A 26,583-nucleotide genomic window follows, 5' to 3' on the forward strand; every position below is an offset into this window, starting at 1 on the left:
GTTCTCATTGCTCACTTCAATTATAGGTCTGTGAGAGACCCGGAGCTTACATTCTGTATTCAGTGCAGAAGACAGGCTGTTCACAGGTTGTGCCATTTTTAATTCACTTATTCATTCATTCATTTATTCAGTATACTTGTATCAGTTACCTGCTTTGTGCCAGTCACTGTGCTAGGTGCTGGTGACAAAAGTCTGTATCAAAATAGAGGCGCCACCTAGAAGATCGTGCCAAACCCAAGATGGCAAGTGATGAAATCAAAGTCTGCGTAGGTAGATGGCTGTGAGATCTCAATAAAAAGGCAGTTAATTGGGCTCAGAAGAGTTTTGGAAGCATTTAGCACAACTAAATGAATGTAGTCAAATAAAGGCTGAAGAAAAGCATCATTGATGAGTTAACACTTTTTTTTTGAAGACTTTTATTTATTTATTTGACAGACAGAGATCACAAGTAGGCAGAGAGGCAGGCAGAGAGAGAGAGAGGGAGGAGGAAGCAGGCTCCCTGCTGAGCAGAGAGCCCGATGTGGGGCTCGATCCCAGGACTCTGGGATCATGACCTGAGCCGAAGGCAGAGGCTTAACCCACTGAGCCACCCAGGCACCCCAATGAATTAACACTTTAACTGAACCTTAAGAACAAGTAGGGTTTATCCAGGCAAAAAGAAAAGGAAGACTGGCGGCAGAGAAAGAAAGCAGTTGGGACCCTGTGGCAAGAACCACATGAGAGTTAACAAGTGACAAAACCAGAAAGGCAAGAGGAAAAGAACTTCGGGCAGTACTTCTCAAACTGTAATGGTCCTACAAATCACCTTGAAAATCCCGTCGAAATACAGATTCTGATTCACTGGGTCTGAGGTGGAGCACGTCTAACAAATTCCCAGTGTCATCGCCGCTGGTCCATGAGCCACACAGAGCAGCAAGAGTTCAGAGATCTACTTGGCTGTGATGGAAGAGGAAGGTGAAAAGTCCTACTGAACACGTAGATTTCTGGATAGGGTGATCTGCCGTGATGGTGTCATGGGCTGTTAGAGGAAACGTCAGGAATTTTCAGGAAAATAAGTTTTGTCCTGTTTGTGGTTTTGTTTTGAGGCACTTGTAAGATCTGTAGGAAGAGAAATCTGGTAGGCCATGGGATAGAAGGAGACCATGAAAGCATGGTTCCTGAGTGGAAGAGAAAGATGTACCTATGGATGAAGTTGAGAAAAGGCTGCAAGAAAAGCAAGAGAATGATTAGTAGCAAACAACGTGATCTCTTCTCCAAGAGAAGTTTCAAGAAGGTGTGAGTAAGCAGCATCCCATGTTACAGAGAGATCAGGAAGGAGCCAGACCAGAATCCAGACTGCAAGGAATTGAGGACGAAGGAGTGAGTGTTGTGATTAGAGATGACTCAGGAGGTTTGACTGAAAAGCGTCAAGGACAGTGGAGTAGTAGACAGAAGTTCAGGGTGAAGGAGGGGTCTTCCTCTCTCTCTCCCACACCCTACTCTTCCTTCCCTTCCCTCCCTCCCTGTCTCCGTCCCTCCCTCTCTTCTTTCCTTCCTTTTAGCATTATTATTACAGCAGTTTTGCAACAGGCGAAAAGATTGAGAAGCTACTATAATGAATCTCCCGTTCCATCACACAGCTCCCACAATTATGCCGGGTTTTGCAAGTGAAGGATGGTTTTTTAGATGCAGCTGACATAGGCATATTCATACACCCAAGGAACAGAGCCAAGAGAGAGGGAGCAGCTGCAAATTTAGAAGAGAAAGATGATACATTGGTGGAACACGGTTTTTGAAAAGGAAGCAAGTGGTGGAGTGCAGTGTAGGTAGAGATCGTGGCTCTAGACAGTAAGGAAAGCACTTTCCAGCTGCTGAGTTGAAAGGAAAAGAGATGAAAGTACTGCCCTGCGGAAATCTGGTTAAAGGTGTGCCTGCGTGGCTCAGCCATTGAGCGTCTGCCTTTGGCTCAGGTCATGATCCCAGGGTTCTGGGATCGAGTCTCACATTGGGCTCCTTGCTTGACGGTGAGCCTGCTTCTCCCTCTGCCCTCCCCGTGCTTGTGCGTGCTCTCTCTTTCTCTCTCTCTTTTTCTGGCAAATAAATAACTAAAATCTTAAAGAGAGAGAGAGAGAAGTCTGCTTAAAATTCCAATTTTCAGAAGCTTCCTCGGTGTGCCTCTGTTCCTTCCTTGAAGTCATTCACTAAATTTTGGGGAAATGTCTATTCCACCTCAACATTTTATGAGTTTAGTCATTTTTATTTGAAGAGCCAGTGTCCATGGAGAGTAGTCACATCACAGAGACCTGCCATATACCTTCTCCCATCTGGGGAGCAGCCTCTGTTACCTCTCCAAAGCAACAGAGAAGCTGTTCCCCTTCTCCTACATAGAGAATTCCCCTGCTAAGAGGAATCCCAGGGAATAAAATACTCCTCATCACTTAACATAGAGATTCGGTTTTGGTGTCAAGTCAGGAAATGAGTGAATTCATGCCTAATAACAATTTGTATCTCTATGAAATAGGAAAAGAGTTCATTTGGAAGGAGATGATTTGATGGGAATTGAGAGGGAAGAAGCTTTGTAAGTATGGCACGAGTTTGGAATAGTGCCAAAGTCTTCTGTTCAGCTTTACCTAAGGGCATGTCTTGCCTTCTAATAAAAGACGAGAGCAGCAAAATGCTCCCCGCCACACACAAACCCATAGGAAATGAGAATAGGACTATTAGAGGGAAGCAAGACTTCTATGAAGTGCCACTGAAATGAGCAGGACTGCCAACGGATCCCTTTTGTGTTGACTGTGGGAAGATAAGGTTGGAAAGTGGCATCAGGGAACTTTTTTCCGTTTAAGTCTGAATAAGTAGGTATTCACATGACAGCTTAATTCAAGAGGTAGAGATGTGCATTCCAAGCATTTTGTATAAGCCTTCTTGTCTTCCAAGTGCATCTCTCTTCCTGGACCCCTTTCTATTGTGACATTTTGCAATGACCACCCAACAGTGGGAATGACAATTGAAGTCAGTGATTTTATGACAATTTCTTTATATTCTCAAAAGGCTTCAGTGGGTGATTGCCACTGAGCACCAGTTGGGTAATTGTTGGCTCATTCTCTTTATAGAGAAATAAATGCAATTTGGAAATAATTGACCTAACAAGAGAAAAATGGACAAATGCTTAAAAAATCATTTGGGTGGGAGATGAACCATGAGAGACTATGGACTCTGAAAAACAACCAGAGGGTTTTGAAGGGGCGGGGGGGGTGGGAGGTTGAGGAACCAGGTGGTGGGTAATAGGGAGGGCACGTACTGCATGGAGCACTGGGTGTGGTGCAAAAACAATGAACACTGTTACGCTGAAAATAAACAAATAAAAAATTAAAAAAAATCATTTGGGTCATTGTACTGTTAAAAGTAAAAAATAATTTGAAGTACCAAAAAATAAGTATATAAATACTGTATGTATGTAAAGATACAATTGACATTTTGATTACTTATGCTTAGCTCATCTTCTGCATATGAAATATTTTTCTTGTGGGGAAAACCGAAGGGCTAAGAGAAAAAGATTCAATGTTAAATTCTTAGGGTGTAGAAATTTGTAAAAATATAAAATATATAAAACATAAAAGTACATCCCTGGTAACGTACTGCTTTACAGCGCTCCGCTGAGTTAGCCTCTCAGGAAAAATAATTCAGTCCAATTGCTGCCCAGTATACTCCTGTGATAGTGTTTCTGTCTTTTAAATTTGATTAGTAGATGATAGTCTTTCCAGTGAATGAATTTGATGATTTAAATCAGTGCCAAAAGACAATGAAAAAAGTCAATGCTTTGAGTAAAATTGAACTTCTCCCAGGCAAATAAGTACCAAAACCTCAGAGCTTTTATGTCCACCAAATATAGATGTTTTTTCATTGATTTAGAACTTAAATAAGGAAAAGACTATTTATTCCCATGTGTTTTAAATTACACATTTAGGGTGGAGACAGTTATGTTATATGGACATTGCACTTTCTGAAGCAGACATAGAAGGTATTATCATCTCAGTTTTATGGGTGAGAAAACAGAATCCAAAGAGATCACCATTTCCCCGGTGTGGCCTGGCGGGATAAGACCAAAACCAGAGCCAGACTCTGGGTTCCTCACCCCAAGCCCTGCCTCCCATCTCTCCTTGCTCCAGTATTTGGAGGTGGTGCTGGTCTGTCGTAAGGGATTATATTTCAGTTTCAACCATACAGTTTGTGTTCATGGCTTGGTGGCACATTTCTGAGACGGTAGCTCACAACTGGGTTGTGCCCTCGAACACGGTACCATGTCCCTTTTCTTTTTTTTTTTAAGATTTCATTTATCTGAGAGAGAGAAAGGAGGGGGGTAGAGAAAGACTGAGCAGAAGGAGGGACATTGGGAGAGGGAGAAGCAGGCTCCCCACTGAGCAAGGGGCTCCATCCCAGGACCCTGAGATCATGGCCTGAGTCAATGGCAGACGCTTCACTGACCAAACCCCCTAGCCGCCCCACCAGGTCCCGTTTAAAATGAGCCATATTTTGCCCCCCACAATGCCAAACTTCTGCTTGGTATAAATTGAAGAAACCCATTAGCCACAGGTCATTTTAAGAAATAGGCCGCTCAAGGGGTGCCTGGGTGGCTCAGTGAGTTAAAGCCTCTGTCCTTGGCTCAGGGCATGATCCCAGGGTCCTGGGATTGAGCCCCACATCTGGCTTTCTGCTCAGTGGGGAGCCTGCTTCCCTCTCTCTCTCTGCCTGCCTCTCTGCCTACTTGTGATCTCTCTCTCTCTCTCTCTCTGTCAAATAAATAAATAAAATCTTAAAAACAACAACAACCACCACCACCCAGCTCTTTAAAAAGAAATAAGCAGCTCAAGTTGAGACTTCTCAAAACACCAAGGCCTTTCAGCCCAAGACAAGATTTCCCAGTAATGGTGAGATTCTCGTTTCTTCAGCAATCCGCAGTTATGGTCTTAAATGTAACTGAAGAGTAAAGAAAAGTGAGCATTCTATAGTCGGGATATTAATTGCAAGTTCTCGCAGATATAGAGGAACTCACTGAGCAATTTATTATTCAGACCTTTCTATTCGTGTACCTACTGCTGTTCTGTGATCAGAGGCACCAAGACAGAACGTCAGACTTGGTCATTCTTTTTTTTTTTTAAGATTTTATTTATTTATTTGACAGAGAGAGATCACCAGTAGGCAGAGAGACAGGCGGGGGGGTGGGGAGCAGGCTCCCCGCTGAGCAGAGAGCCCCATGGGGGCCTCCATCCCAGGACCCTGAGATCATGACCTGAGCCAAAGGCAGAGGCTTAACCCACTGAACCACCCAGGTGCCCAGACTTGGTCATTCTTGACTCCGTGGGAGTTTATAAGCTAAGTGAGGAAACAGAACACACCACATAAAGGACCTTACATATTCTGGCAGAGCAAGATGGCGGTAGAAAGGCATCTGAATTTGAGTTGACCCTGAAGCAGACATGGAGACAAGGCTCTGCGTGCATGTGTTTTTGGAGGAGGGTGTAAGGAGCACGGGAGAAGGGACTAAGACACGGCAGGCACGGCAGCCAACAAAGGGAGCGTGATTAGACAGCAGTCAGCATGCGTGACCAGCAAGTTGCCTGTAAGGAAACACTGCAAAATAGGAGAGGACACAGGCCTCGGAGTTACGCTACCCAAGGCATGGGGGACGGGGAGGTGGGCAGGGTCGTTCTGTTCCAGCTCTTATCAGGGCTAGACTTGGATCTGGAGGGCTCTCCCGGGGCATGGATTCCCTGGCCCGTAGGGCTCCCCGACCCCTGGGCAGAGCAGCGTCATGCGGCCCTGGAAAAAGCCATGCAGCACAGCGCGCAGATACAGACCACGGGCAGTCAGCCTGTGAGCAGAAAAGAGAGGGGTCTGAGAAATAGGGGCGAGGAAGTATCTGCGAGAGCAGGATTCTTGGTGCAGGTGAGACTCGACCGTGCTCTTTCTCTCCTCTCTCCAGGTCTCTTCATGGTCCTGTCCCTGTTGTCCATTGTATACGGAGCCTTGCGCTGTAACATCCTAGCCATCAAGATCAAGTACGATGAGTACGATGTCAAAGTAAAACCTCTGGCCTATGTGTGTATCTTCCTCTGGAGGAGCTTCGAGATTGCCACTCGAGTCATTGTCCTGGTCCTCTTTACCTCCGTCCTGAAGGCCTGGGTGGTAATGGTCGTGCTCATCAACTTCTTCAGCTTCTTCCTCTATCCCTGGATCCTCTTCTGGTGCAGTGGCTCCCCATTCCCCGAGAACATCGAGAAGGCCCTCAGTCGCGTGGGCACCACCATTGTCCTGGGCTTCCTCACCTTACTCTATGCCGGGATCAATATGTTCTGCTGGTCAGCCGTGCAGCTGAAAATCAACAACCCTGACCTCATCAGCAAGTCCCAGAACTGGTACCGGCTCCTGGTGTACTACATGCTGAGATTCATTGAGAACGCCATCCTCCTGCTCATGTGGTATCTTTACAAGACTGACATCTATATGTACGTGTGCGCGCCTCTGCTGATTGTGCAGTTGCTCGTTGGCTACTGCACAGCCATCCTGTTCATGCTTGTGTTCTATCAGTTCTTCCACCCTTGCAAAAAGCTCTTCTCCTCCACTGTTTCCGAAGGCTTTCAAGAGTGGCTAAAGTGTGTCTGCTGTCACTGCAGGCAGCGGAAGTCCCGTGAGTCTGTAGGCAAGGCGGATCAAAGGTCTATCGGAGACAGAGATGAGACACCTTCTAGCAGTAAAATAAGTTCCGCGCCCAGCCAGATTTTGAATACCGAAGAGCTCTGCTCAGCTTAGTAGGACCTGAGTCTCTCGGAGTTCAGACATACTGTTTTCTGGGTTGATTCTTGTTCTTCATACAAGGGACAGGCCCTGTGCAGTTGACAGAGAGGGAAGTTAGCTCTCAACTCCCTGCGAGTTGCTCCTCTTTAGAGAGCTCTTGGGCATGTGGGAACTATGGAGAGAAGCCAAGGAAAGCCCTGAGTATTGGAGAGGCAACCCAAGGTACCACCATTTGTAGTTGACCTTGTTCTCCCAGGTGTTACTGGCTTTTTCCCTGACAAGTGCCCCTTGCTCTCTGAGTTGGGCTGGTTAGATTCATCAGGTAGAATGAGGACAGGAGCTTTCTTGTTTCCTAGGTTTTTTTGAACTGCTGGTGTAGGTAGCCTCTTGTTTTATTTTCTCTGAGCATAGCTTTCATCCAAGAGCTGTCCTCATGACCACAGAAGGTGACTGGGGTTTTGTCATCAGCAATATAATTCCTGTCAGACTTCTCAGAGAGGGCTGTTCACGTTTGATTTTTGAATGGGCAGATGTTCCATTTTCTCTCATTAGGGCTCTTTGTACATAACCAGCTGTGGCCACCTTGGCCTGCTCTGATTCAAAAGTTCACACTTGGAGACTTTATTCCCAAGGATCCATGGATGCAAGATTGAATTCTGGATTTGGCTTTGGAAGCCCTAGGATTTTAGGGAGGTTTGTATTCCTTCAATGTGTTCGAGAGATTCAGGATTACAAGGGTTGTTAAAATATCAAAATGATATAGGCTTTTATAAGCAGAAATCTTACCTTCTCAAGATGGTTGAAGATAAATGAATCTGCTGGAAGGTACGTTTAAACTTCCTCAAGGTTCAGTCCCATCCTATTATTCTGGGGAATTTATAGTTGATTTTGTTACGATTTGCCTTCTTGACAAAGAAGAAAAAATAGTCTTCTCTTCCCCCTTTTCTTCCTAGCCTGTCAGAAGAGTTTTAGACAAGGTTACATTGGTTAACTTAAGCTTTTCTAGGAAACTCCTCAGAAATCTCTCCCCAGGCGTAAGTATGTAGGGCATTTTACTTTTCATTATTGGAAGGGAAAGCGTCTCCTCTCCCAAGTTAGATACTGACTTCAGAAACTTTTAAATTATACAAAGAGATGAAATGACCAGAGGATTTTTGTCTTTAACTGAACGTATTTTGATTTGGCATGATTGCGAGTTTTTTGAATGCTATCTCCAGTTTTATGCTTCTGTGCTCTCCTGTCTCCAGTATAATTTCTCCTCTAATCTGGAACCGTATTTATTTCATCAAAGGATTGTATAACGTATCCTCAGTTGTCTCAGGAAAATGCACGGATCTAGTGCCATTATGTCTACCATAAAAACCTTGATAATGAAATATCTGGATCAGGTGACTTGTCACTGACTAGGTTGGACATTGCAGGGCAGTCAGGGTGTATGGTCTAAGGACCTCTAATGGCTGAACTTTCTGACCCACTCAGTTTCTTTCTTCTTTTCTTCCCCACCCCACCCCCGACCCAGTTTTTAATAGGCAGTCTGTCAGGAGACAGGTTACACATGGTGAGTTTGAGCAGGAATTGTGGTCCACATTAGAGAGGGATGGAAGGACGGATACATCCAACCTTGGCTTGGAAGCCACGAACTGTTACCAAATCTCAGCCTTCAAATGCATTTTAAATCATTTTAATGTAGAAGATAGCTAAGCATCTTAGATGACCCCAAACCAAACTAACAGTGATGGTCTGTCAGGCTCCCATAACCCAATTATAAGCCACATTTATAAGGACAAAGAGGTTTGCTAACTAAATTGGACATTTTGTCATCTTTAACCCTTGACAGACAGATATCCCTGCTCTGGGGCCATGTGTGTCCATTCACTTTGGGGGAGAGAAACCACTGTTATTTTCTGTGTGGTAAAAATTTAAGTCATGGTGAACTGAGCATTTTTGTTTTAAAATTATTTATATTATACCTCTGAAATGATGAAGTGATGATTGTTCAGACTGCAGAGCTAGGTTGCCCGAAAGACAAACACGCAAATTCCCTCATGTGTTGAGAGTTAAAATGCTTTTCATTATAATTCCAATTTTTAAAACTCTCAGTGCTTTGTCTAATCAATTGCATGCCGTAACTTGTCGTGACAGCTGCTCGAACTGAATCATGATCATTTAGCTGAATGGAGTTGAAGTGGTTCATCAGAATATATTGAAATAAGATCATCAAACACATTTAGGCTTTGTCTCTTCATTACTGGAGACAGCACAGTGTAGAGACTGGCGCCTCCCTGTGTAGCCCACAAGTTACTGGATTGTTGTATGCCTCAGCTTCTTCACCACCAAATTTGGATGATATACTTGCGCGGCCTACCTCACAAGGTTGTTGGTTGAAAGATCAAATTAAAATAAGAGATATGAAAATGCTGTGAAAATATCTTAAAGTGCCATGCGTATTTAAGGAGTTGTTCGTATAGTTATTCAAGTCCATAAACAGGTTGTTACTATGTTTTTACTGTTAGAAAAGAAATAAGCTGTATCATCTACATGAGTGTCTTGAGTGAATACCTTGGCCTTTGACCTCATGGAAGGGCAAGTGTAAATGGTCTTTATTGTGGAGAGAACTCAGCAGTTGCCCTTTCTCTGGCCGTCGGTTGCTTTACAAAAATTAGCACCCAAACACATGGTACTTGGAGGAAGAAAAACTCAGTGGAATCTGAGAAATTGCTTTTGGTGATTATGTGTTGTTCATTTTTGTATCTTTCATCTTTCATGAAGGACATAGTAGCTAGTGTCTTTTGACAGTTATGCTTTTTGAGTTGAATGCCTGATCCTGTTAGACTTTAACTGAATGTGGGTTTAATCTTTTCAGGCTTGTAAATGGGAAAATAAACATTAAAAGTGTCAAATACTGCGTTTCCTTGGAAACCACCTTAGAACCTTAGTGCTGTGGTTATGCGTGCTATGTGTCAGTACCTCTCAGCCAATGAACTGTGGATGTGAGCTTTTTCTCAGGCTGCTTCCATTGCAGCCATGGACTCTAATAACTACTGTTTATGTTTCTTCATAGAATAAATTAATTTTTCAGTTTCCCCTTGTGTTTCATTCCTTATACCGTTCTTTCCTGGCTTTTTGATGCCAGGGATTATTTTAAAAACAGAAATTTGAAAATGGTTTCATTGTGATTAATTGTGTTTTTTGTTTTAACCTCACCTGGAAATTCCTTCTGCAGGACGAGAAATTTGAGACTGCTAGGATTGTGACTTGCAAGACACCAACAGTTCATGAAATCTTCTCTGTTTCATAAGCATTTATTCCATTCGTTGAAACTACACTGCTGGATACTGAGATTCTGCTCAGCTGACTATTGATTGCTGTGTGTGATACCAAAAAAAGAGAGGCAGTACAGATCTCTTCTAGACAAACATAAATGGTGTACTGATTCAGAAATAAATGGGTGACTTGATACTAACATAAATAATCAAATGTAAGTGACAACCCATTTACAAACTATCCATTGATAGTTTTGGAAGAAAAACTATCAGTTATTGAAGGAGCTGTTTCAGAGCATGAGATAGACGTGGATTGTTTGAGTAATTCCTTTTCTGAAGATGGCCTTGCAATTTGGAAAGACTCAGCTAAAAGATAAGTCCTTTCAAAGACAGCCCTTGGCATTCAGTGAACCCCTCGAGAAAATTGAATGTCAACAAACAAGTACAGTGTTTAAGTAGGTCAATCTAAAATTACTTCATTTGCTGTTTGTAAGTGTTTCAGTTTGAAGTAATTTCAAACTAATGGAAGAACCTTAAGAAACTGCGAGGGATTCCTTTCTATCTTGCATGTAGGCCTACCTATTACCTATTAACATCTCTCTGTGTTTGCTTTGTCATTCTTGCTTTGTCTCTTTCGCCCTTTATTCCGAAATACTTCAGTGTGTGTTTCCTAAGGGCAGAGGCATAGTACAGTGACCGAATTTGGGAACTTTAACACAGACACAATACTAGTTATCTGTCTGGCCTCCACAGCCCATTTAACAATGGTGCCAAACACTTCGTTTGTTTTCACAAAGCTTCCCCAACGATGTGAATCTACACAGTCCTCTTCTTGGAGGACCTCTTTTTTTAAAGTTATGAGTAAGGTTTAACTTCCTGTGAACACTGGGACATGTTATCAGTACTGATGAACAGCTTAAAACCATACATTTGGGATGTTTACTGGTAAACTGGGAAATTTTTTCAGGGATGCCCGTTTTACGCATCAAGTTTGGCTGCCTAATATGTGAGCCTGTAGTTTACTCCCTTCCTTCACCCACCGTGATAGTTCTGTTTTACAGTGTGTAGGCTCAAGTCTGTAAAGATTAGGAAGGAGCTGAGGGAAATATATGTTATTCCTCTATGGCTATATTCCTCTGGTGCCCCCTTTCCAGGAGACTATACACTCTCTGCATATCTTTCCAAGCAGGAAAGAGCTCAGAAGTGTCAACTCTGTACTGTAATTAAATGAGTAACATTTTGAGCATTTGTTTCCTCCAGAAAAAGGCACTTTGTAACAGCATAGTTTGGTATAGAACTGGGAATTCAGAAACATCCCCAATGTTGTCATTCCCAGTGCATAATAAACCCTATCAGACTAGGCCCTTAACCTACGAAGAAGCTGTGTCTGTTGCAGAAGCCTGCCCTTAGGGAATGCCCCATTCCTCCTTGTCACCCCCTCTGCAGACTTGTTTCTCTGTCAGTGATTAGGCCCAGGAGGTAAGAAGCAGTGTTGGCCTAAGTGGGTTTTGGAAGCCAGAGTGTCATAGATCTGGAGATCCTTCCTGGGCTTCTGGTCCCTCCCTGCCTCCCATCCTGAATTAATTCTTTCTCTCCGAATGATGGGTTCCTGATTGAAACCTGATTAGCCTGCTTCCTAGAGCCCTGGGAATAGCACCTTCCATAGACATCTGGTTTCATTTCTTATCAGTCAGCTTCCTACTTTAATTACCTACACTGTACAGTTCACGAGGCAGGTTTCAAGGAACGATAGCACTCGAAACAAAACAGGATTTAGAAAGTCTATTTTGGGGTGGTGCTGTAAGACTATCCCCACCAGCTCCCCAGTACCGAGGAGAATGTTTCCCTGGTGTCACCTTCTAACAAGGGGACTCGAAGCAGAGTGGCAGAATTTTTTAGAACAACGGTGCCCAGCCTGACCTCCAAGAACTGGACCGGCATTGCCCTCCTCACACTAATGAGAGATGTTTGCACACTAACTAGACATGTCTGGCACACACTTGTGTGGTTCATTTTCAAACCAATGGGGATGATTTGGGGAGTGATAGACCAGGACTGATTAAATGTGTTGCTGTATTTAAGGTAACTGCGTCATCATCCCCCCAGCCTCCACCATGAACAGGTCTTAAAAATTCAACTACGGTCATGAGGGAGGTGACCTTAAAAGACCTCCTTTGTAACTGGAAATGTTAGGAATTACTACCTAGAAAGTTGTTTTTTGTTGGTGGTGGTTTCTTCTTCTTCTTCTTCTTCTTCTTTTGCTCTGCTGGAATAATTTCTCAAATATACTTATCATACACTCTTTTCTTTTGGAAGTGAAGGTTGCTCACATGCAAATCACTTGGCTTCTCTCATTTGCAGTTGGATTCAAGAGATGAGAAAATATTTTTAGTTTCAAAATGTGATGTGAATGTTCTAACTTCACGAAGTAAATTATCCACCTTCACACCAAGTATGTCATCAAGGTGAAATGTTTTTATACTTTCAAAGCACTAATAAATGTATATGTCAGCAGAATAACCATCCCAATAACGAAGTGATTTCCGGGCATTCCTCACTTCACCTCCCAAGTGACCTCCTTGGACTTATTAGGAATTATTTTATCAAGAGACCTCCAACTACAATTTGTAGAACACCCGATCAAAAGTGGTTTTTAAACAACAGGATTGTTATCTGACCTAACAAGTTTGGAGAGAGGTGGTTCTAGATTGCAGTGGGCCAAACAGCCTCGGGCCCCAGGGGCCTTCCAGCTTCCTTTCTGCTGTCTGCAAGCTGTCACTTCACCTCCATGCTCGCCTCCTTGTAATTCCAAGATGGCAACCTGAGTCCCAAGAATCACATTTACAGAACTGAGTCTAAAATTAGAAAGGGGATTTGCCTTTGGGCAGCTCTTTTACTTCTGGAGAGAAAACTTTCCTAGAAGCCCCCAGCACCTACAGCAGAACTTCCCCAATTTCTTCCTGGCTGCGGTTGAGTCACATCCCTCCTCTAAAGCTATCTCCGGCAAGGAGAATGCAATTGCCATGCTTTCCTATGACTGTGCATCGTTCATCCCCTGGGGGCTGGCAAAGGGGCCACTGTCCATTAGCTTATGGGAGGACGAATACTCACAAAAACAGGGTTCTGCTAGGAACAGCAAGTAGAGGAAATAGCCATTTGCTGGGCAACTTGTAGTGTCTTTTTTTTTTTTTTTAAGATTTTATTTATTTATTTGACAGAGATCACAAGTAGGCAGAGAGGCAGGCAGAGGGAAAGAGGAGGAAGCAGGCTCCCCACTGAGCAGAGAGCCCAATGTGGGGCTCAATCCCAGGACCCTGGGATCATGACCCAAGCGGAAGGCAGAGGCTTGACCCATTGAGCCACCCAGGCACCCCGATCTCATTCTTTTTAATGGCCAGGTCATATTTCCTTGTATATACATATCACATCTTCTTTATCCATTCATCGATCAGTGGTCACTTGGGTCGCTTCTATATCTTGGCTTTTGTAAATAATGCTGCAATATACACAGGGGTGTAGATGTCTTTTTGAATTAGTGTTCTCATTTTCTTTGGGTAAATATGCAAGAGTGGAATTACTGGGTCGTATGGTATTTCTATTTTTAATTTTTGAGCCAACTCCATGCTGTTTTTCACAATGGCTACACCAATTTCCTTCCCCACTAACACTGCACAAATGTTCTTTTTTCTCCACATCCTCACCATCACTTGTTATTTCTTGTCTTTTCGATTCTAATCATTCTGGCAGGTGTGAGATAATTTGAATGGCCTGTGGCTTGGATTTGCATTTCCCTGATAATGAGTGAATTGTGCATCTTGTGTGTTGGCCACGTGTATGTCTTCTTTGGAAAAATGTCTATTCCGGCACTTGCCCATTTTTTAATTGGAGTGTGTGTGTGTGTGTGTGTGTGTGTGTGTGTGTGTGTTGAGTTGTGTAAGTTCTCGACATTTTTGAAAATCAAGACCCAGCTAAGCTGATGAGTTGGGGAAGAGTGGCACAAGTTCCCTATCCTCTCTTTCCAAAAAGAAAAATCCGATACTTATTTCTTCTTAGGCTATGTGTCCCTGGTTAAGAAGCTCTCTGGAGGAAGCCATGTATTGAATAAATAGTGGCAATTACACCCAGTTCTTCTGTGAGGGTGCCCACTAGTGGGGTTGGTTGTCTCAGTGTCACAAGATTGAAATCGTGGAGCTGTGGGCATCTAGAAAGAGCAGGAAGGAAAACTCTCGTCAGCTGTGGAGAATCAGGAACCCCAGAGGTTCGATGGGGAGAACCAGATATTCATTCATCAGTTGCACACACATTTTAGAGTGCTTCTGTGTGCCCGATGCTCCAGTAGGCACTGAGGTGAGCAAGAAATTCATCTGGTTTTCAGAACTCATACTCTATCTGAAGAGACAGCGATCCAACCTGGTGATTTTAAAGCATGGAGGTCAGAGCTATAATGGTGGTATACCTAGGAGGTCCCAGGGACAGAGATAAGGAGTCCAGATCTGGGCTTGGAGGTTCAGAGAAGGTACAAAAAGAAAGTGACATAAAATCGGAGACCAGGGGTCAATTTACCCTGAAGTGTATAAAGCGTAAGCCTCAGGTCCCCCAGTGAATGCTGGGAGGTGTAGCATGTTCTGGGCGGGAAGAAGTCAGGAAGCAATAGGAAAGCTCATCTACTAAGCATTTCTGCCACACTGTCTGAAGAGATCACAGAAGGAAGAGACCTGAAAATAAGTAATTTGCTGTGATTTGTTTCATTCTCAGTATTCTTTCATGTTGTACCAAATTTGGTGTTAATCTCTTTTCATGGGTATTTTTTTTTTTTCAAAACCCCTCTTCAGACCAAATTATCTGTTTCAGGCACCATAAAACTTGGATCTGCCCCTGCTTGAGATCTGGATCATGAAGAGGCATTTGCCTGATGAAGGCTCTAGAAAGAATGTTCCTGGTCAAAGGGACATCATGTGAAAAAGCCTGGAATTAGTACAAAGGACATTTATAAGTACTGAAACAGACTGTAGGTCCGTGTTGCTGGAACGTGAGAGAGAGCCGATCAGGAGGCATGCAGTGAAGGGGAGAAGGAATGATAGTGTTGACATGAGTCAAGCCTATGCTTAGTGTCTTGTAGCAAGCAGGGGGGACCCTGGTACAAAGGGGCAGGAGCATGTATAAGGCAGCCCTTACTCAGTAGGGAGGACTTGTTGCTGCTCAGACTTCAGTCTGGGGGCTGAGGAAGGGTGCTGCCCGCAGCTTCCGGCGCTGCAGCCGTGCTCTGAAGAGCCATGAGGGGGTCACGGGGCTGGAATCAGGAGGGTCCCAGACGAACTCTGGGGTTGGAATCCCATTCTCCTACAATATTTGTGCTCAGGGCCACTCTCCTCTTTTCCTGGCAAAACGGATAGGACTTACTGAAGCCCAACTACTGAATTAGAGCACACCTGAGCCTAGAACCTGGTTTATCGAGTCTTATTTCTTTGTTCTTTGGAACCAAAAAAGTTACCACTATTTCAATAGATAAATTAGGAGAAAAAAAATTTCAAGCCGGTATTTTAGGAGGGAAACTCTTAAGTGCTTGAGTTGCAGAGAAAGACAGTTGGATTATAGGGTCATAGTTACATGGCATTTGATGGTGTGAGGCCAGGGAACAAGAAGTACTTCAACTCCTACCCAGACTGTTTACCTCTTTCTTCAAAGTCCCCGTGACAGTGTTTCCTGAGAGAAGAAAGGAAGGCATTTTATTATCTCCCCCAAAGGTCCCAAAGAACCACTAAGGCAAGGTGAGCCTCTGTCCCTGGCAGGGCTACCTGGGATTGCAGGAGGAAACAAACATTATGTTCTCAGGGCCCCAATATCATTGACAAGTTTCCAAACGGAAATAAACTTTATGCTAAAGTCTCCTTAGATAGCAGCACTCTGATTCGGCATCCTATACTAGTGAACGTCATGATGTCTAAAACAACATTGACCAGTATTAGCAGCCACTAGCTATGTGTAACTACGGAACACTGAAATCGTCCCTAGTCTGAATTGAGATTTGTCATAAGTGTAAGACACATCAGATTTCCAAGACTTTGTACAAGGAAGAATGGGAAATATTAATAATTTTTATATTTTGTCACAGGCCACAATGGTAATATTTCTGCATCTAAAATGTCCGGGCTGAATAAAATGTCTTAAAATTGATTTCATCTCTTTCTAGTTACTTTTTAGATGTGTCTGTTAGAAAATTTTACATGTCGTACGTGGCTGGCACTTGTGGTGTGTGTTAGATTGGACAATGTTGCTCTGGACATTTGGAGAGACACGCTGAAGACCTGCTTTTCTACAAAGAATGCTAAGTACACCGGAAAAAGGCCAGATCAGCTGGGTCTGCTACTTGAATGGCATTTTCCTCCCCTTGTGTGAATTAAATTGTATTTACAGTAAGAACAGCTACTCCTCACTCTTATTTCTGTATTCAGAGAGAGTGCCCTGAGCCATGGGGAAAATGTTATTCTACATAGTGGTTCTTAAACTTGGCTGTCCATTAACATCACCTGGCGGGGGCAGGGGGGCTTTTAAAAATTCTGAAGTCAGGGGACACCCAGACTAATTAAATGGTGATGTCTAGGAGTGGGACCCAGATATCAGTGTTGTTTTTGTTTTTCCATTCCCCAGCTGATTATGATGTATCTGGGCTTCCCAGTATTCTAGAAATCTTGCTTTAGAAGCAGAGGTAGGTGTCTAGGGCTTAACAACGGTGAATCTTTCATCAGATAAATGTATCTAAAGGTAGCAAAATCACTGATTTCCCCACACTGTACTCAGATGTCCAAATAAAATGTACCTTTTTAATAGAATGGATCTGAACTTCCTCGTGATTCCCAATCCTCATTTAGCACAGGTGCATGCGCCCGCGCACGCCCGCGCACACACACTCACACCACACACACACAGTACCCACAAAACCTTGCTAACCTTGGCTTCTCTGCTACGTTAAAGTCTCCTTGAACTAAATGGACATCTTAGACTTAAAATGCTCTTTCAGAATGCCTGCCCCGCCCTCCTCCTTTGCTAAGATGGTGGCACCCAAGTGTATGGGAGAGGGACTGTGTGACTTCATGGCAGAGGACCTGGTGGCCTGAGGCTGGTCTTGAGGCCAGGTCAGGCCTGTGTTAGTTCTCACCTGGGTCCTACACGTTCTGCAGGAGTCTGCTGCTGAGGTCTGCAGCTGAGGGGCCTGTCCTCTGTTTGCTTCCTCGGCCTTCTGTGGCTCACTGTGAGCTGCAGACCCCAGAGCCCATACCATTCCCTTCTTTGGGCCCTGGGGCTGGGCTGTTCCCCACACAGAAGAGGGCATATGGAAGGTTTTTGGCCTCAGCCTCACGTCCTACCTCTTCCGGGCAAGGCTGGACTTCCGAGTCCCTAGAGCCACAGAGGGCTAGTCCCTGCCCTCTCTGTGTCTGACTGCACCTTTCCTCCCTGTTGCTAACACATGATTAGGCTGGGCCCCAGATAAAAGTCCCTCAGGGATCACCAATGGGAAGAGGAGGAAAAGCTCCTAAACCTTTGGTATTCTCTCAATTGATTCAATATGCCCCATTCCCAGGCTTATATCTGGGGACTAGCATCAGGTTTCAGGGGGTCCCTCTTCCCACAGTCACCCAGGAGCCCACTTCCTCTCCCTCATCGCCTGGCTTACTCCGGGACAACATGCCTCCTGTTTTATGTGCTCAAGGCTGAAAGAGTGTCCTCTCCGCTCTCGAAGAGCAGGCTGGCCCCAGCCCTCTAGGATTTGCTTTTGACGTGCCTAGTGAGAGCCAAAGGACCTTGAAAAACGGTTCTCTCTCACAACAAAGCCTGACTTCCAAGATCATGTCTTCAACTCAAACCCTTTTTGCCAAGTTCAGATGGAAACGCTCTGCCTTCCTGTCCCCAGTTCTAGCCCCTATTACATCCCTTAATTCCCGCATCCCAAGCAGATGCTGCCTCAACGTGACTAGGGACAGGGTCAGCCGCATGGAATGCAGAAGGGAAAAGTGCATGAATATGTATCTCAAGATGTGATTATCACTTTTTAAAAAAGATTTTATTTATTTATTTGACAGAGATCACAGTAGGCAGAGAGGCAGGTGGTGGGGTGGTGGTGGGCAGAAGCAGGCTTCCTGCTGATCAGAGAGCCCGATGTGGGACTCGATCCCAGGACCCTGAGACCATGACCTGAGCTGAAGGCAGCGGCTTAACCGATTGAGCCACCCAGGTGCCCCATGATTATCACTCTTATTACAATTCTTTAGGAACAGTTTAGTAAGTGCCAGGCCCTGTTCTGTGGGCTTTAACACTAATCAAATCATCTTAATCCTGGTGACAGCTTCATGAAGAAACAGGCACAGAGAGGTTAAGTAACTTGCCCGAAGTCACACAGCTGGCAAGGTAAATCAGGGATTTGAATCTAGACTGGCTCCAGAGTCTATGCTTTTAACCTCCTGAGCTCTTCTCTCCCTCCACTGCCTCCTTCCCCTCTGAGGTGCTTCATTTCTGTTCTTGGGAGACACAAAGGTGGCAAGCTGCGAGGAAGCATTCTTTCCTCATGGCAGACCCAAGAGATCTCACTACTGAAATGCCTTCTGGGAGGAGCTGGAGTACAATATTTAAGAAGTAAATAAACGCTTGGGAAGACAACCTCAACTGTATTTACCATCAACCATTAAGCACCTCCTCCCCACCGTATTCAGTCTGTCTCTGTGGCCTTCCCCGTGGTTGTTTGCTTCAGGCCCTTTTGAATTCCAGATCCTTCTGTTAACCTGGGGTGGTTTACTATGCAACTCTCCCACTCACTACTGCCTCCGATTTCTCCTGGCCGTCACTGGTACTCGGCCCCACACGATCTACATGTTTCCATGCGATTATATGTTGCTTTCTGGTTATGTCCTCCGTGCGCCTTTTACTTCCTCGCCTTGACTGGGAACTCCTTGAGGACGTGGGGGGGGGGGGGTCCTGCATCAGACTCGCAGCCCCCCAGCCCCCCCCCCCCCCCCCCCCGTGTAGGCAGTGCGGAGTAGCAGCTCAGTGAATTTGCGGAGTGATTCACTTGCGAAAAGATAAATGATTTCTGTGACTTCATTGACGTTTCAACTTCTTTTCCTACTTGCTTACCCTTCAAAAGTTCGAAAGTTACACGCAATCTCTGGGTTCCTTTATATTTCAAACAGATGCGGTGGGCTCCAGGCCCTGTTAGCGCTGCTCCTTCCCGAGTGACTCTGGGCAAGGTGAGTTCACCCCATCCCGTGCCTCAGTTTCCACAACTGTAAAATCAGGATACAGCTGTACTCTCCCACTAGGTTGACGTGAGGAGTAGATGAGCTAACACACACTCAACACTCAGACTAGAGCCCGGCATGTTGTAAATGTGCAATAACTGTCCGCTCTACAAAAATAGATGCATTTTCTTCATTTCCCTTTGAATGACACTCCTGCTACCCTCGGGTTTCCAGACCCCACATTTACCTTCACCTGGCGAAACACGATATATTAAATATTTTCAAGTTTCTATGCATTCACCCATTTCCTCACATTTTTCAAATACGTGATTTCCGAACCGACTCCTTGATAGGCTCGTTCTCCTCGGCCACCAGGTGGCGGTGTTTGCTCAGCCAGAGACAAAGCCATGGCCGTCGCCTTACAAGGGAGTCCAGCCTGAGCTTGGCCTGCTGTTTCAGAAGTCACACACTCCCCCTAGGTCGTCTGATGGGCTGTTCCTTTCTTTCTGCTTCTTTTCCCTTGGACCGCTTGACCGACCTGTGTTCTACATCTAATCGCCTCCTCAAATATGCACCTTGTAGACGGAGGCCTTGCAGAGATCGGGTTGAGGCTGGCATACCAGCTAGCAAGGTGCCCGCCAGAAATAATGCTTTCAAACAGATCTGCTTTGAAAATTCGGGAAAATTCAATAGTAAGTCACCAAATATTCAATCACTAAAGGGGCAGGAAAGGCAGATGCCCAGCCGGTGTCTTCAGTCAAAACTCGTCACTCCATTCCAAGCCCACAGTAGGCCAAGATGACCAATCAGGACATCTGTTGCCACCCCGACATTTGCCATGACCTCAGTCATGTCAGCACAGCTCTCCAGAAAGTTTCCAGTACACAACAGGCCAGCAAGACAAAACCACATTTGCCGTCCCAGGTAGGGCAGATTTCTGGGTCTGAGAGGGTATATGTGCTGTTCCCAGGCCTTATAGCCTGCACTTAGGGCCGCTGTCTAGACCTCACCCCCATTCCTCTCTCCCAATATGAGAACAACAGCAAAGCATTCATAACAGCAGCCATCACCAATGAGCCCATTCTATGTGCAAGGCATTAAGTGAGTCACAAGCATCATTTCTTTTCATCTTCAAAACAGGACTGAGAAGTAACAGTTGCACATGTGGAAACCATGGTGGGGGTAACAGTTGGTCTAAGGGGCGCCTGGGTTCTCAGTTGGTTAAGCATCTGACTCTTGATTTCGGCTCAGGTCATGATCTCAGGGTTGTGGGATCGAGTCCCCTGTTGGGCTCCGTGCTCAGAAGGGAGTCTGCTGGGGACTCTCTCTCCCTCTCTTTCTGTCCCTACCCACTCAAAAATAAATAAATCTTTTAAAAAAATTGGTCTAAGTCATGCAGCCAGGAAGTGGAAGAGCCAGGGTTGAGTCCAGGCCATCTGACTTGAAAACCCTTGCTCTTTACCTCCCGCTCCCTTGAGGGCTTCCAAGGCATCACATGTTCTTGCTTCAGAGGCCAAAAGTAGAACAATGCCTGCCATCATCCTTGTACCCACCCCACACCCACACTTGCCAGATGTCACTCTCCCTCACCACCCGTGGCTCACAGCTCTGCAAAAAAATCGGAGTTGGCAACTTGACCTGCCACTCCGGAAAGGCTGTGCTCCTTTACTCTGGGGTCCCATCTCCAGCAAGCTGGGAAAGAGCCCCTATAATCTCCACAGAGGCAAGTTAACACTATGGCAACAGGAGGTTGGACATAGGGTGCGGGAGGTGACAGGATCTGCTGTGCCGAAGGAGGCCGGGTGAACTTGCAAATGCGGGGAAAACACAAAGGGTGGCTTGCAAGGAGGCATGCCAATCCAGAGCTGAGGTTTGACCTCTCTGAGTAAGTCAGTCATTCCTCCACACCCTGGGGAAGGGCTAGCTCCTGAAAGGCCCATAAAGAAATAAAGGAATTATCCTCCGAGTGCCTCTTGAGGTGAGGGAAGGGGTCAGCCCTTCCGTATCCTGGGTGAGATAGGTTGACACACCATTTCTGGAACAGGATGTGTTGGACAAAGGCTGGCGACAGATTCCGCATGCCTGCCGCTTCAGTCCTGTGTCACATTTACCTTCCTGTTCTGATGAAGAAGAGGGGAAGAAGCAGATTGCCCTCATAGTTTTGGTTCACTACATGATGCTTTATTGGCCTGAAAAATGCGCAGTCATGGAAACCGCGGAAGGCTTGTTCTGGAAGGGCCCACTAGCCTAGTGTTGCCATCCATATCTTTTGTAACTTACATTCCAGAATTTTTTTAACCTGTGCCTTGCAAACCACCAAGGGGATCCCCAAAATCAATTTGGGGGGGGTCACAGTCTGTTTTTTTTTTTTTTTTAGAAAAAGGAAAACAGACTAGAATTGAATACAGAGGAAAGTTGGAAAATGCATTGCATGTATCACGTCATTTATTCATTATTCTTCAGGGGAATTTTTGTTTCCATTGTCTACATTTATGAGTATCCTGAGTCACAGTGTGAAATGTATCCTTATTGTGACTGCGGTCAGAAATGTTTGTGAATCTCTTAACCCAAGTCTCACCTTGACAGAATGGGAAATCCTCCTTTTGTACAGAGAAGGACAGAATTTGTAATCGTCAGACACTGAACACAGCTCAATTAGCCACCAACGCTAGGAAAAAAAAATAAGGTGTGGCGTAATTATACAAAGGGAATTTCATCTATACAGCAAAGAAAGTGAATGAACTATAGCGATATGTGACAAAATGGATGAATCTTACTAATGTTCTTTTGAACATACAAACACAAGAAAATGTCTACTTTATGACTCAGTGTATGTGAAAATTTTAAAAGGCAAAATTAAACTCTGTGACTTAACCCGTAGGTGGTAAAATCATGAGGAAAATGATAATTGCATAAAGCCAGGTTCCTGGTTACCTCTGAAGGGAAGGCAGTTAGACTTTAATCAGAAAGGGATTGACCAAGGGAGGGATACCACAGGACCGGTGCTATTCCATTTCTTAAACCTGATGGTGCTTACATGGGGCATTCACTTTAAAATTATTAGTTAAATTGTACATTGATTTTTTTAAAGAAAGGATTTTATTTATTTGTTCGAGAGAGAGAGAGGGAGGGTGAGTGGGAAGAGGGGTAGAAGGAGAGGGACATGAGGACAGAGAGAAGCAGACTCCCCATTGGGCAGGGAGCCCGATGAGGGGCTCGATCTCAGGACACTGAGATCATGACCTGAGCAGAAGGGAAATGCCTGACAGACTGAGCCACCCAGGCACCCCTGTACATTGATGTTATATGCCCTTCTAGATACGCATTTTTCCTGATTTTGAAAGAGATTTTCAAAAGTGAACAAATTGGGGCGCCTGGGTGGCTCAGTGGATTAAAGCCTCTGTCTTCGGCTCAGGTCATGATCCCAGGGTCCTGGAATAGAGCCCCACTTCGGGCTCTCTGTTCAGCAGGGAGCCTGCTTCTCCCCTCCCTCTCTCTCTGCCTGCCTCTCTGCCTACTTGTGATCTCTGTCTCTGATCTCAAATAAATAAATAAAATCTTTAAAAAAAAAGTGAACAAATTGGTACCTTTAAAATCTACATTTAAATTAGTTGCTGTAAAACATCTTGTCAATGAACGTCTCACAGAAGTAATGACAAGGTTAAATTATGCCAGGGCCCGTTAGTGTTGTCCAACAGAAATTTCAGTGATAATTGAAGTGTTCTACGTCTGCACCACTAACGACATGTAGATATTGAGCACCTGAAATCTGGCTACTGCTGCTGAGAGATTCAATTTTAAATTTTATTTAAATTTAAGTATTTCAAATCTAAAGACCCACATGTGGCTAGCAGCTACCATACTGGGCAACTGGTCTAGACTCATTCGCATGGTATAACCGTTAAGTACAAATGCTTTATCTTTAGGCCATCCTCAATTTGAATCCTACCTCTGTGACTACCACCATAAGACTTTACATGAGGTACCTGGCTTTTCTATTCCTCAACAGACTGATTTGTAGAATGGGGATGAGACGAAACACTTCTTTTTTTTTTTTTAAATTTATTTATTTGACAGACAGAGATCACAAGTAGGCAGAGAGGCAGGCAGAGAGAGAGAGGAAGGGAAGCAGGCTCTCTGCTGAGCAGAGAGCCCGATGCGGGGCTTGATCCCAGGACCCTGGGATCATGACCTGAGCCGAAGGCAGAGGCTTTAACCCACTGAGCCACCCAGGCGCCCCGAGACGAAACACTTCTTAATCTTGATGCGAGCACTGTATTGAATTAACTAATGCAGACCACCTATCACAGCCCCTGCCAACAGTTGATGGTCAAGCAGTGTCGTTTTCCTTCCCACCTCTGTGTGGCCATCTGGAAATTGGGTGACCCTCAAATAAGGAGTGGGTGAGAGAACTCAGAAAATGTGGTGCTATCAACTTCTCACCTCTGACAGTAGGTCTAAGTGCCCTCGTTGGAGGGCAGCAGCACCATCGTTGGCCCTCTTTTCCAGAGCTTCTTTCAGAACTCCAGCTCCAAAGAAACATGTCTACCCATGTCTCTCTCCAAGAAGAAATGGGTTCCAACACCAGCCCAGCCCTTAAATATACAGAGAGACCACCTATGATCATGATTTTTTTTTTCATTTTGTCTTGTTTTGTTTCTTAGACTCAACAGTTTATACATTTTGTCTTCATGGAGCAGGATGCATTATTTATTTCTTCCCTCAGTGAATAATTTGTCAAGGTTTTTCCCTTTTGTTATGAATATTATATTATTATTATTACATGTTACTGAAACTTAGTTCATATTGTCTTAACGTTTTTACTTTTGTGTGTTTCTAATGTGTCGTACTCTGAAAAACAACCTGAGGGTTTTGAAGGGTCAGGGGTGGGAGGTTGGGGCAACCTGAGGGTTTTGAAGGGTTAGGGGTGGGAGGTTGGGGGAACAGGTGGTGGGTAATGGGGAGGGCACATTTTGCATGGAGCACTGGGTGTTGTGCAAAAAGAATGAATACTGTTACACTGAAAAAAATAAATAAAATGAATGGTATTAATGATAAAAAAAAAATATGACCAGAAGCCTTGATAAATTTGCAGTGTTTTAAAATGGAATTCTCATTTTCAAATGATATGGGATGAATTGTGTCCCTCCCCAAATTCATAGGTTGAAGTCTTAACCCCCAAGACATCAGAATATGACTGCTTTTGGAGATGAAGTGTTTAATGAGGCGATGAAGTTAAAATGAAGCCATTAGGGTGGGCCCCAGTCTGGTGTGACTGGTGTCCTTCTGAGAAGAGATTAGAGCACAGACACACACAGAGGGAAGAGCATGTGAGGACAAAGGAAAGGATGGCCACCTATAAACCAAGGAGAGGGGCTTCAGAATGAAACTGACTCTTCAAAACTTTGATCTTGGACTTCTAGTCTCCAGAACTGTGAGACAATAAATTTTTGTTGTCTAAGCACCCCCGGTCTGCGGTGTTCTGTTATGGCCACCTAATATAACAGCCCTTTCTCTCAAGAGGCTTCACAGGTCACATATACTTGGCCTGAAATTTTTATCAGATACCTCAATTGTTGCAGTTTCTATTAAAATGGTCTGGTGGTTGAAACTGATTGCACATTTCTATGTGAGCCAATAATGTGAGGCAAGTCTTTGAAAGGGTAGTACAATTGGTCTGAGATTGCACCACTGACATGCTATCTTTAAAACATAGGAAGTCAAGATCCCCCTTCACCCTTGACTAGTCAGACAAGACCTAGAACGTTTTTCTCAGTTCTGTGCACCACATTTATAAGGGAGGTAAAGCTCAAGCATTTGTTGAGCACTGTGCTGTGTGCACTGCGTACCCTTCATTATCCCCCCAGCTCTTCCGTTTTTTCAGATGACAAAGCTGAGAGTAAGAAAGCTGAAATAGATTGGTTAAAGTCATACAGCTTTATGTAGAGGGACTGGATTCAAACAAAGTCCAGTAGCAAAGGGGTTAATGAAATTTGCCAGTAGAGGAGAGCCTTCATTCTGGGTGACTTCAGTGGATCCCTGCCTCACTCTTCCTTAGCCTCCTCATTCAGAAATCTTCATCTCCCCCTATTTCAGCCACCCTGTCTCATGAGCCTGGTCACCTCTCACCATGCTCTGAGCCTGGTCACCTCTCAGAAATATACCACCTCTAAAGTTTCCATCTCAGACGTGACCCCTTGGATCACCAATTTCTGCTTCTCTCTCTTCCTCATTTACTCACATATAAGGTTGACTGTCTAAACCTCATCAAAATGTTTGGTTTCTCTTTGATTCTTTGACTTTGCCTCCCTCCTGTATGTTCCCTTCCTGGTGCTCTACCCATCTTAGGCTCTACCATCCATCACTTCAGCATTGTCTTGCACACGTCCTGAACTCCCTCACACACTGTCCTTCCATACCACCTGTCAGGCAAGACCCAACCCTGATCACCTCAGCTGCCTTCTTCCTCTACACTTGCACATAAGTTGGTAAGAAGAGCTATGAAAATTACCCCAGATTCATACCACTGCTGATCTATGATCTCGGAGCCAAGTGGGTTCTTAACTCTGTCTTGAATCATTTTGTTCTCTATAGCCAAGCCCTACGTCTAAACAGCAGACATAAAACTTGAAAGCTTTCTTCATTTTCCTGAAATGTCCATTAACCACTTCATTTTCAACAGAAAGCATTTCCTGTTCTTTCACAAAGAAAATGGAAACCACAAAGAGGAAGTCCCTCTAGCCCCTGCCACCAGCCCTACAGACCTTTTTGCATCTGCACTCTCTTTCCCTCCTTTTACAAGAGAGGAGCCCCTCCCCATCCGGTCTAAGTCTCCTTCCATTTCCTTCTTTCAAAGTACTCAGGAACCTTGTTCTGTCAGAGATCCTCTGTGTGTAGTTTCTTCCCTTTGTCCTAGCTCATGCTCACTAACACTTACAAGCTCTTAATTAAAAACAAAATGAAACCAAAGCCCTCTGGTGTCCACATTTCTTCTTGAATCCTGCCATGCTTTCTCTCCCCTATCAGAGCCAGCCATTTTGAGGCGACTCTAGTCTTTCATCTGAGCCCGTGAACATCTGGCTCCCCTTGGATTACCACTGTCTACTGATCATGCTGTCTACTGAAACCTCTTACTGAAGTCACTGATGACTTCCACTTGTCGCTAAATCTGGGGTCACTCATTGGTCTGTATTGTGCCTAATTCTTGGCATCAAATGACTAGTACCTGGAACTCTAGTGGCTACCAAGCCCCATAGTTGCAGATTTGCTCTGTCTTCTCTGACTGCTTTTCCTCTTCTCCGTTTTAGACTTGTCCT

The 26,583-nt window shown here is 44.6% G+C and overlaps 1 protein-coding gene across 1 annotated transcript in view; it reads left to right on the forward strand.

The window, feature by feature from the left end:
• Positions 1-9,936, forward strand: part of XK (X-linked Kx blood group) — a 50,076-nt gene extending 40,140 nt beyond the window's left edge. The window contains exon 3 of the mRNA XM_045996140.1: positions 5,963-9,936. Within this exon, the coding sequence (XP_045852096.1) occupies positions 5,963-6,789 (827 nt within the window). The 3' untranslated portion in view covers positions 6,790-9,936. The remainder of the gene's footprint in view (positions 1-5,962) is intronic.
• Positions 9,937-26,583: the final 16,647 nt, after the last annotated feature.

Source organism: Meles meles, chromosome X, assembly GCF_922984935.1.
Source record: "Meles meles chromosome X, mMelMel3.1 paternal haplotype, whole genome shotgun sequence".
Taxonomy (NCBI): Eukaryota; Metazoa; Chordata; class Mammalia; order Carnivora; family Mustelidae; genus Meles; species Meles meles.